The sequence below is a fragment of the Hemiscyllium ocellatum genome, chromosome 4 (genome assembly GCF_020745735.1).
Source record: "Hemiscyllium ocellatum isolate sHemOce1 chromosome 4, sHemOce1.pat.X.cur, whole genome shotgun sequence".
Classification (NCBI taxonomy): Eukaryota; Metazoa; Chordata; class Chondrichthyes; order Orectolobiformes; family Hemiscylliidae; genus Hemiscyllium; species Hemiscyllium ocellatum.
Window position 1 is genome coordinate 85276314 of NC_083404.1, and position 12449 is coordinate 85288762.

Sequence of the window (12449 nt, forward strand, 5' to 3'; positions counted from 1 at the left end):
CTGCTTAGACTGCCACCTGCATAGATATATTATTTTTTTCATATCAATGTCATTAAAATAAATAAAATGAATATTTATGCCTCAGCATAAATCTTTGTAGAAATTGAATATAACTTGCAATTTTTCCTTGAACATGAGGAACATACAGAGATACGCACAAAAGAATGCTTCAGTGTTAGTGATTTGTCTTCGTACAAATGCTCTTTTTGAACAGAAGGAATGCTTCACTGTTGAGTATAAGTTTTATTTTCAAATGAATGATTATCATATTGATCTAGCAATACTTCCCACACAAGATTCCAGTAATTATGCCCCAGTGTTTGGTCATTATTATGGATTTTGTACATGATAACCACATTGTTCCATATCTTCTTCTATTTATATTTTGGCTCAATGGGCACTGGAACAAAACTATAATGTCTACCTCTACATATTCACACAATCTTAAGTTACAATAGACTTGTCATCATTGTCAGGGTTTACAATATATCCTAAAGATCAGAAAATAGATATCTCCGGTATATGCTAAAAGTGATCAGACAGAATTGCATATTGATGCTATGCTACCCACTCTGCTCCAAGCCAAACAAGTTGACCATAACATATCCTTGACCTTTTCATCCTTTGCATAAAAACTAAATATTTACTTAAGTACTGATCTCTGGTTAGAGGTTTACTATAATACATCTGTCACAATCATGATTATAATAAAATAATAATACAATACGGAAGTACTATAGATTCAGAAAATCCACTGTAAGGTACTTGCTCAACATTCTGTCAGTGAAATTATACTTTTGAACATGTTCAAGTAGATATGGGAGGAAAGTTGCCATTCATGCATTAGAGGGAGTCAGCTTTCCCATCACATCCAAACTGAAATTTTTCAAAAGTATCTTTCAAATGTTATCAAAATGAGCAATTTCACTGATTTTTTTTTTAAACAGAAAATGTATGGCTATGGTGGGGATAAATTCATATCAATCTAGAGTAGCTCATGCAAAAACTAGGTAGCACCATTCTGGAAATGAATGCCATTGCCAGCTGCCTCTTAAGTTGTGTCAACTTAATATCAATTGGTTACGATGTTTTGATTGTTGATCAACTATTAGGAAAGAAGACCTTCACAGTATTATTGTACATAGTGTTGCTCAGCTCTCGTGTGTCCTCTTCTCGCACTGCAGCCATTATCTCCAGTACTTGACTATAAAGAAAAAAAATTGTTACTAGGGAGAAGTGTAATAGGCAATTAGAAAGTTAGCAATGCAAATTATGTATTTCTAAACCTATTCAAATTTGATGTCTTAATATTAGTTTTGTCAGCATAATAAAATCATTCTGTAGGAAACTGCCATGTTTTTGCTGCAATGTGGTTGAGAAAAACTATCGGTGATACACATTTGCAGATGACAAAGACAGTTGGAAGGACAGATAGTGTTGAGGAAGCAGGGAAGCTACAGAAGGACTTAAAGCTAGGAAAGTGGTCAAAGTAGTGGCAGATAGAATATAATGAAGAAAATATTATAAGCACTTTAGTAGGAAGAATACAGATATAGACGATTTTCTAAATGGGGAAAGACTTCAGAAATTTGTGGGCGGCACAGTGGCTAGTACTGCTGCCTCACAGTGCCAGAGACCTGGGCTCAATTCCCACCTCAGGCGACTGACTGTGTGGAGTTTGCACATTCTCCCGTGTCAGCATGGGTTTCCTCCGGGGGCTCTGGTTTCCTCTCTCAGTCCAAAAACGTGCAGGTTAGTTGAATTGCTAAATTGCCCGTAGTGTTAGGTGAAGGGATAAATGTAGGGGAATGGGTCTGGGTGGGTTGCGCTTCGGCAAGTCGGTGTGGACATGTTGGACTGAAGGGCCTGTTTCCACAATGTAAGCAATCTAATCTAAAAAAAATCTGAAGCACAAGGAGTCCTAGTTCAAGATTCTCTTAATCCTAAGATACAGGTTCAATTGCCAGTCAGGAAGGCAAATGCAATGTTGGGATTTGTTTCAAAAAGGCTAGAATACATGAGTAAGGATGCACTGGGTGAGGCTGCATAAGGCTGTGGTCAGACTGCATTTGGAAATTTGTGATCAGTTTTGAGCCCTGCATCTGTGGAAGTACAGAGGTGGTTGGAGAGGGTTCAGAGGTGGTTCATAAGAATGATCCGTGGGATTAAGGGCTTGTCATTTGAGGAGCAGTTGAGGACTCTGGGTCTTTACTCTGTAGTTTAGAAGAATGAGGGGGTATCTCATTGAAACTTACAGAATATGGAGAAGCCTAGATAGATTGAACATGGAAAAGATATTTCCATTAGTAAGAGAGACTAGGATCCGACTGAAGACACAGCTTCAGGTTGAAGGGACAACTCTGGAGAACTGATGATGAATTTCTTCAGCCAGAGGGTGGTTAATCTGTGGAACGTATTGCTGTAGAAGACTATGGAGGCCAAGTCATTGAGTATATTTAAGACCGAGATTAACAGGTTCTTGATTAGTATGGGGATCAAGGGTTATAGAGAGAAAGCAGGACAGTAGGGTTGAGAAACATATCTACCATGAACAAATGATGGAGAAGATGCAATAGGCCTAATTTAGCTCCACTGTCTTATGATATCATGTTCTAATTTGTCATAAAACTGAACATTCATGTTCATTGAAATTTACAAGTTCAGTTCTTGGATTTAACGGACACAAGCTTCCTCGACATTATTTTTGTCCCTGTTTTGCATACATTCCCAACAAAGGAGAGCATCTACACTAGTCTTCAAATTCCATTTCAGCAGATCTCAGATAGCGAAGAATAACTGTTCCCGCTGAGCTGTGTATTTGTGTTGCTGTGTAACAATTCAGAACATACTGTTCACTAAACAAAATGCTGCACGTCAATGTTTACTTTAGGATCTGCTTACATGTGGCAATCACATAACAAACAGGCCATGCATAGCAAAGAACTTAGAAAAATAGAATCCCTAGAGTGTAGAAGCAGACCATTCAGCCCACTGGGTCCACTCCAAAGAACATCCCACCCTATCCCTATAACCCTGCATTTTTCTAGCCTGCATATCCGTAGATACCATGGGTAATTTAGCATGGCCAATCCACTTAACCTGCACATCTTTGTGACTGGAAACCCATGCAGACACAGTGAGGATGTGCAAATTTCACACAGTCACCCAAGGCTGGAATTGAACCCAGGTCCCTGGCACTGTGAGGCAGCAGTGCTAACCACTGAGCTACTGTTCTGCCCTTAGGGGAAGCATTGCAGAAGGGTCAAAGTCATGAAAACACAGACACTAAAATATACAGTAGTATTTAAAATCAGCACACTATTTGGAGGTTTCATAATGATTGAACCCATTGAAATGAATATTGCTCAATATTCATCAATCAACCTTGGCATAAATTTTATTGAATGGGTAAAGTGTTGTGAACCATTGATACCACATCATGGTTTTTGCTAATGCTTGCTGCATTTTGTAATGATGTTCCAACTTATTATTTTGGCTTTTAAATAAATGTTTCAAGGAGGGTACACAACTCAATGTTATCTTTACAAGGTATACAATGATATTTGAAATTTTAAATAAAGGAGTATCATTGCTATAATTGTGCTGTCCAACTGCTTTGAGTATAATGATATGATCAATAAACAAGATCACTAGACTGACAATCGAAATTGCTTAAAATGGTTTCTTAACCACAATACCAAGAAAGCACTCCCTTTTTTTTTTAAGAATTTGGGCATTTCTGGCTCAACTAGCATCTATTATCCATTCTTAACATTCATAAGAAGTAGTGAGCTGAACAGTTGTATTCATGTGTAAAAGACTTTAATAGGTGAACACAGAAAAGCTGGTTATAAGCTGTGGCTGAGAAGCATAAGGGCAGGGATTGTATTAGGGGCACATTAGCAATGGCAAATATGGGGAAAGGCTCAGGTAGAATGTGAAAGATATGGGAGAGTTAAAATGAAGAGTTCAGTTCAAGGTAAGTGCTCATTTGTCTATAGCAGGCTTGCTCACAAAAACTCAATTTATTTATTAATGATGACCAGGTTATTGGTTTAGAACACCCTTTACAAACAAGTCAAATCCAAATTTCAGAAATTAAGTACCATCAGCTCTGGGATTTGAGTTCAGATCTTCACTATTTCTCTTTCTCAGAGGGGATTCTCTGAAATAACACTCAGGTAATGGGCATTTGCAGGAACTTTCTCCTGCCCCAAACCAGAACAGCATTTGTAGGTTTCTGTACTATTAATTGTAGATATTTATTACTACGAAACTGTACTAATCTTTTAATTATAGAAAATATTCCTGGCTACAAACTCCTTTAGCGTTATTTACCTATGGAGAGCTGAAGTATGCAGCAATCTGGTCAGTTTCCCAACTTCAGCAGAAACTGTTAATGCATCTTGAGCTCCAGAAGATTGTCACTTAAAGTCATAGAGGTGTACAGCATGGAAACAGACCCTTCGGTCCAACCTATCCACGCCGACCAAATATCCCAACCCAATCTAGTCCCACCTGCCAGCACCTGGTCCATAACGCTCCAAACCCTTCCTATTCATATACCCAGCCTCTTAAATGTTGCAATTGTACCAGCCTCCACCACTTCCTCTGGCAGCTTATTCCATACACGTACCATTCTCTGTGAAAAAGTTGTCCCTTACGTCTCTTTCCCCTCTCACTCTATACCTATGCCCTCTAGTTCTGGACTCCCTGACCCCAGGGAAAAGACACTATCCATGTCCCTCATAATTTTGTGAACCTCTATAAGGTCACCCCTCAGCCTCTGAAACTCCAGGGAAAACAGCCCCAGCCTGTTCAGCCTCTCCCTATAGCTCAAATCCTCCAACCCTGGCAACATCATTGTGAATCTTTTCTGAAGCCTTTCAGGTCTCACAACATCTTTCCAATAGGAAGGAGACCAGAATTGAATGCAATATTCCAACAGTGGCCTAACAAATGTCCTGTACAGTTACAACATGACCTCCCAACTCCTGTACTCAATACTCTGACCAATAAAGGAACGCATACCAAACGCCTTCTTCACTATCCTATCTACCTGCAACTCCACTTTCAAGAAACTATGAACCTGCACTCCAAGGTCTCTTCGTTCAGCAACACTCCCTAGGACCTTACCGTTAAGTGTATAAGTCCTGCTAAGATTTGCTTTCCCAAAATGCAGCACTTCGCATTTATCTGAATTAAACTCCATCTGCCACTTCTCAGCCCATTGGCCCATCTGGTCCAGATCCTGTTGTAATCTGAGGTAACCCTCTTCGCTATCCACTACACCTCCAATTTTGGTGTCATCTGCAAACTTACTAACTATACCTCTTATGCTCGTATCCAAATCATTTATGTAAATACAAAAAGTAGAGGGCCCAGTACTGATCCTTGTGGGACTCCACTGGTCACAGACCTCCAGTGTGAAAAACAACCTTCCGCCACCACCCTCTGTCTTCTACCTTTGAGCCAGTTCTGTATCCAAATGGCTAGTTCTCCCTGTATTCCATGAGATCTAACCTTGTTAATCAATCTCCCATGGGGAACCTTGTCGAACGCCTTACTGAAGTCCATATAGATCACATCTACTGTTCTGCCCCCATCAATCTTCCTTGTTACTTCTTCAAAAAACTTAATCAAGTTTGTGAGACATGATTTCCCACGTACAAAGCCATGTTGACTAACCCTAATCAGTCCTTGCCTTTCCAAATACATGTACATCCTGTCCCTCAGGATTCCCTCCAACAACGTGCCCAACACAGAGGTCAGGCTCACCTGTCTATAGTTCCATGGCTTGTCCTTACCACCCTTCTTAAACAGTGGCACACAGTCTTCCGGCACCTCACCTGTGACTATCTATGATACAAATATATCAGCAAGTGGCCCACCAATCACTTCGCTAGCTTCCCACAGAGATCTTGGGTACACCTGTGGATTTGTTCACCTTTACCCATTTCAAGACATCCAGCACTCCCACTCTGTAATCTGGACATTTTGCAAGATGTCACCATCTATTTTCCTACAGTCTATATCTTCCGTATCCTTTTCCACAGTAAATACTAATGCAAAATACTCATTTAGTATCTCCCCCCATTTTCTGCGGCTCCACACAAAGGCCATCTTGCTGATCTTTGAGGGGCCCTATTCTCTCCCTAGTTACCCTTTTGTCCTTCATGTATTTGTAAAAACCCTTTGGATTCTCCTTAATTCTATTTGCCAAAGGTATATCATGTCCCCTCTTTACCCTCCTGATTTCCCTCTTAAGTATACTCTTACTTCCTTTATATTCTTCTCAGGATTCACTCGATCTATCCTGTTTATACCTTACATATGCTTCCTTCTTTTTCTTAACCAAACCCTCAATTTCTTTAGTCATCTAGCATTCCCTATACCTATCAGCTTTTCCTTTCACCCTGACAGGAATATACTTTTTCTGGATTCTCATTATCTCATGTCTGAAGTTTTCCCATTTTCCAGCCGTCCCTTTACCTGCGAACATCTGCCTCCAATCAGCTTTCGAAAGTTCTTGCCTAATACCGTCAAAATTAGCCATTCTCCAATTTAGAACTTCAACTTTTAGATCTGGTCTAACCTTTTCCATCACTATTTTAAATCTAATAGAATTATGGTCCCAAAGTGCTTCCCCACTGACACCTCAGTCACCTGCCCTGCCTTATTTCCTAAGAGTAGATCAAGTTTTGCACCTTCTCGAGTCGGTTCTGCAACACTTGGGCCTGCCTGAAAGGACTTAATGACAATGATCTCTCAAGCAGCTGCTTGAACTGCCTGAAATAGCTAAACTATTAAACATGGCTTAAGCAGCATCTTTTTATTTGACATCTGTTCAACAGACAAATAATTGATCCCATTTGCCTGATGGGAGGTTGTTCAGGATAAATGGAGACAGAATAATGGTTGGTACATGGTATGAAGTGACACAAATAGGGAAGAGGGAAATAAGGCTGGAAACAGGAGCATGCAAGAGCAAGAGACAATAGTCAACACAAAGAAAAGGGGCTACCTGCTTAAGTTCTGGGAACAGCTATTGTGGCATGAAGCTCAGCCAAATGAGGTGAGAAGCTAGCTACAAGTCAGGCAGCACCAACTAAATTGGTAGCAGTAGCTGAGAAGACCCAGCAGGGAGGTTTGAATATGCACGGTTTAGATGAAAGGGATAATAATGCTCAAAAAAAAACCATTGGAGGAAGTAATAAGGGCATCTAAAGAATACTTTTCACAATACTTGTATTATAGATTCCCTAAATCAATTGTGAAATGCATAGTGCAAAGCCAAAAGAGTGTTCTTTTTTGACCATTTGTCTTCTGTTTGAAGCTGTGTACCTGATTTTCTGCATCAGGGAATTATATCTTAAAAAGTACACAATTTTAATCTACAGGTGCTATGAAGTGAACTTCAGCCACTTTTTTTAATGTGTAGATTTACGAACTTATGCACATTGCATTACACTCTACCTAGAATGAAGCACAGAAAAGGAAACTAGATCTATTCCCTGTCTAGAAAACAAAGTAATGCCAGTGAAAGCCAAAACATGGCCTGGTTATTAAAGCATGCTGAATAACTGCTCTTTGTTCCAGTGTATTTTTGTGTCATGGAATTATGTCTCTAAAGGCAGTAACCATCTTGATAGAAAGTCTCAACAAAATACATTGGCACAAAACATGTTGAGAATTTGAACAACTGCATGGGAACATTTCTTCATACTCACACAATATGGCACGGTTCATTCCTATCCTTGAGGCAGTGTCCCTCTTCCCACTTCTTTTTTGTTGGAAAAGTGGTCGTCACATATTTAGCACCAGCATGTGTATTCTTTACTCCACACCATGGTGCATCTTTACAAACGTAAACAAAAAAGTTGAAAAGCTACAACCAAATGAATATCTGTTCAGAGCTTCTCAAACGAGATTGTTTCTTGTCCAGACAGTTCAATTGAAAGAAGATTAGTAAAACAGCTTTTCACTTCTGGAACTAGAGTTAAGCAAGAAATATTAATATATAGGGGAGTTTGATTTTAATTCAGACATAAGAATGCAGTAGTAAGTGGCCTTTCATGGTTGAAATAGAGATATATTGTTGGGTTTCTATTAAAAGAGCACTGCAATGCATCAAATACACCTGACCCAAGCAAGTCCATAAAAGAACATAGGAAGTAGGAGCTGGACTTAGCCATTTGGCCCCTTGACACTGCCTCATAATTCAAAAGGATCATAGCTAATCTTCTACCTCCACTTTTTTCCCTGTATCCTCATAACCTTCAATTGCCTAGGATCCTAAAAATCTAACGACCTTGATCTTGAATATGCTCAACAGCTCAGCATCCATACTTTTTGGAGGAGAAAATACCAAATGCTGACTGAAGAAATATCCAATCATTTTAATCCTAAATGGCTTCGCACTTAACCTAATTAATCTTTAATTAAAGACTGTCCAACTAGGCTTGGCAATCTTGGAACCTACCCTGTCAGGCCCTCGAAAACTTTTACCGATTTCAATGGGTTACCATTCTAAACTCCAGACCCATTCTTCACAACCTTTTCTCATAGACTCTCTCTCATCTCAGGAACCACCTTAGTAATCCTTTGTTGCATCCCTAAAAGGCAAGTACATTTTTCCTTAAGTAAGCAGAACAAATCTGTGTAAACACCACCTGATGTAGCCTCACCAAAGCCCTATATAATTGCAGAAAGATATTCTTTTCTGACTTAAGGCTTTTCCTTTGTTTTACAATAAAGACCATCACTTCATCACTCATGAAATTCACCAAAACGTTAAAATCCAATCTTTACCAATATGTAAGTCATAGGTGTATGGTGTTGAGATGTACAATTTAGACAGCACTGTAAACTCTCCTTGATCCACTAGTTGTTGATTTAACTTAGAAATCAATTGAACAAAATCAGACTCTACTCACAATGACAGAAAAAAAAACATACAGCCATGGTCTCCACCACTGACCATTTCTAATTGACTTCTGTTGTGGTGTGCAAGGTGATTAAGAACAGAGTATATTTTAGAATTGTGATTACTTTTTGCCCAAGCCCTTTGATAACCCATCCCACAAAACTGACACAATATCTCACAAAGTTTACTTAATAAATAGTGGAGTAATATAGTCTAGGAAGATTTAAATTTTCAATCCCATTCTTTGTGGAGTTCTCAAACTAAGCTGCAAAGAGTATCAGTCAGTTTGGGAAAAAAAAACTGAAGCTTAGAAGAATGTTGTGATAAGAGAGTAAAAGCTGTGAGGCTCCCATTCACAAATATTCAGCATTGCCCTCTGGAGGTACAGATGTGGATCCTGGGAAAAGACAGGGTTGCAATGCTCTAGTAATTGAACAGTATACATGCGGAGGCTCACTTTCTCTGCTCACAAGTAACATTACTTTGGTTAAATACTAAAGGGTAAATAGCATAAACCCACATCCCATTCAAAAATCAATACATGCAGGGGTGAGAACACACAAGTGAGAAAATTGCACTATGAAAATAATGCCCAAGTGCCTAAGCTATATAAACACAAAATGTATTTTGCAACTATTAACACTAGATAATTTACAAATAATTTAACCTTAACAAAGCAACAGATAGTCTTCTGCACATTCACAAATTAAATATTGTAAAACAAATAAATAATTATTGTTTTGTAACAACTTGGCTGTAAATAAAATTTATGAACATAATTAGTTTGCCATTGAAATTTTACTGTTGCTGTAAAGAAACCTTGGAGTGCAAGTTCATATTCTTTGAAATGGAATCACAGGTAGATAGTGAAGGTGGCATTTAGTAAGCTTGTCATGATTTGGTATTGGACTGGGGTGTACAAAGTTAAAAATCACAACACCAGGTTATAATCCAACAGGTTTAATTGGGAGCACTACTCTTCATCAGGTCATTGTGGAATAGAAGGTTGTAAGACACAGAATTTATAGCAAACGTTTATAGTGTAATGTAACTGAAATTATATATTGAAAAACGACCTGGATTAAAACTTTAAAAAGTTTTGTGATTTACATATGAAAGAACTGAAACTAACATAGCTATTCTAACAGATCAGAGACTTGACAAACAATCCAGATCTTTCTCAATATATAATTTTAGTTACATCACAGTGCAAACATTTGCTATAAAATCTTACAATCATACACTCCACAACCACCTGATGAAGGAGCAGCGCTCCGAAAGCTAGTTCTTCCAATTAAACCTGTTGGACTATAACCTGGTGTTGTGTGATTTTTAACTTTAGTAAGCTTGCCTTTATTGGTCAGTGCATTGAGTAAAGGAGTTGGGAAGTCATGTTTCAATGTACTGGACATTGATTAGGTCACTTTTGGAATACTGCATGCAATTCTGATCTCCCTACTACAGGAAGGATATTGTGAAACTTGAAAGAGTTCAGGAAAGATGTACAAGGATGTTGCCAGGATTGAAGAGTTTGAGCTACAGGGAGAGGCTGAATAGGCTGGAGCTATTTTCCCTGGAACAAGACAGACTGAAGGATGACCTTAGAAGTTTATAAAATCATGAGGGGAATGGATAGGGTGAATATCCAAGGTCTTTTCCCTGGTGTCAGGGAATCCAATATTAGAGGGCATATGTTTAAGGTCAGAAAAGATTTAAAGGGACCTAAGGGGCAACGTTTTCCCCACAGAGGGTGGTGCATGTCTTGAACAAGCTGCCAGAGGTAGAGGCTGGTACAATAACAACATTTAAAAGGCATCTGGATGGATATATGAATATGAAGGTTTTAAGAGGGATATAGCCAAATATTGTCAAATGGGACTAGATATCCTAATTTAGGATATCTAGATTTGGATGAGTTGGACTGAAGGGTCTGTTTCCATGCAGTAAAACTCTATGACTCTATAAAGTATACTTCCTACTGAGTTCTACAGACTGATTATATGTCAATTCATTGCAGTCTAAATCAGAAGACACAATAAAGCAATGTCATATAATATCTGGTTTAAAACGATTACAGGTGTGGAGGACAGTCCAGAAATTCCTGGTCTGTACTCCTCTTCAGTTGTATAATAGCAAACTGTATGCCTTATCTCAGAACACTATCACCCTTGTGATCCATTATGCTCTGTATATCAGAGCGATCTTTATTTTTTCAATCTAGTCAAACCAATAAAATTGTTCCATTGTTGTTAAACAAATATATTGGCTAATTGTTGTGCACGAAACTCTCCAAAGAGAAATTTAGTGTTTCTATTGTGGTCTATCCTTTATCCAAACATTACATTTTGGATAAATTGATATTTAAAAAAAAACTTACCCGTTTCTATCATCAGTCTTTCACTCGGGATAGATTTCATGGCTTCAAGATTGGACTCAGTTTTTAAGGAGCTAAAAGAATCAAATCTGCTCTTAATACATACAATACTAAAAAAATTATAAGCCCACTATTTATTCAGAAATAAACTAGATTTTAAATTTAAACAGATTAAATTATCGTTCAAATTATTTAATACCTGGTGTTACATCAATATAATTAACACTTATTATATTATTTCTTTACTAACCTTCATCTATTTATAGGAAGGTACAAGCTCTCTATTACACACTGTTCTATTAATTCAAACCTACTCAAATCAATAGTCAGCTTGAATTTTCAGAGTCATTTAGCAATCAAAAAACGAGTCCTATAATTTGAGCAGCAGAAGCAATTAGCAGTGAAGAAACAAAATCAGTCAGGACATTGTAATTCTTAATATTTCAAACACTTCTGTTAATTAAGTATTTTTATAAAAACTAAACTTGGAAGAAAATTTGAGCTCTGCATAAAGTAAAAAATGTTTGCTCTGACTGAAGGGATTGACTCAATTCATTTATTTTAGGTGAAACACACTTATTGCCTTTGCGAAAACCTATCAAAAATTTTGATGGCAAGGAAAGTAAGTTTTGATTATAACAAATTATTTAGTTATAAATGACTCTTCACAATCTACATTTATTATACTGTCTGCTTCCATCAAAATTTAGACTTTACTTAGATTTCAATTTTCAATGATTTGCATTGATTATAATGAACTCTATCCGAATATTAATGACACTACAGTCAAAACAGCACAGCAATGTCTCTATTTCTTCAGGAGCCTAAAAAAATTTGACATGTCCATAAAGACTCTTAAAAATTTTAAAGAGGCACTTTATCTGGATGCATCACAGCATGGTATGGGAACTTCTCTTCCCAAGACTGAAAGAAACTACAGACAGTTGTGAACATAGCCCAATCCTTCACACAAATCCACCTTCCATCCATTGACTTTTGTCGCATTGGAAAAGCAATCAACATAAATCAAAGATCCCTCCCACCTCTGATATACTCTCTTTCACTAGGCAGAAAATATAATACAGGTAGATCTTCCATAACGCGATAGATGCATTCTTGTGCAACCCCGTGCTATAGAAAAATCGTGCT

At 37.9% G+C, this 12449-nt stretch overlaps 1 protein-coding gene across 2 annotated transcripts in view; it reads right to left on the reverse strand.

Annotated features, from left to right (window-relative positions):
• Window positions 1–223: 223 nt before the first annotated feature.
• The window catches only part of tatdn1 (TatD DNase domain containing 1), a 58477-nt gene continuing 46251 nt past the window's right edge, over window positions 224–12449 (reverse strand). For both annotated transcript variants that reach the window (XM_060823560.1, XM_060823561.1), the window contains exons 10-12: window positions 11304–11374; window positions 7731–7857; window positions 224–1204 (exon numbers count right to left, since the gene is read on the reverse strand). In XM_060823560.1, the coding sequence (XP_060679543.1) occupies window positions 1102–1204; window positions 7731–7857; window positions 11304–11374 (301 nt within the window). In that variant the 3' untranslated portion in view covers window positions 224–1101. The remainder of the gene's footprint in view (window positions 1205–7730; window positions 7858–11303; window positions 11375–12449) is intronic.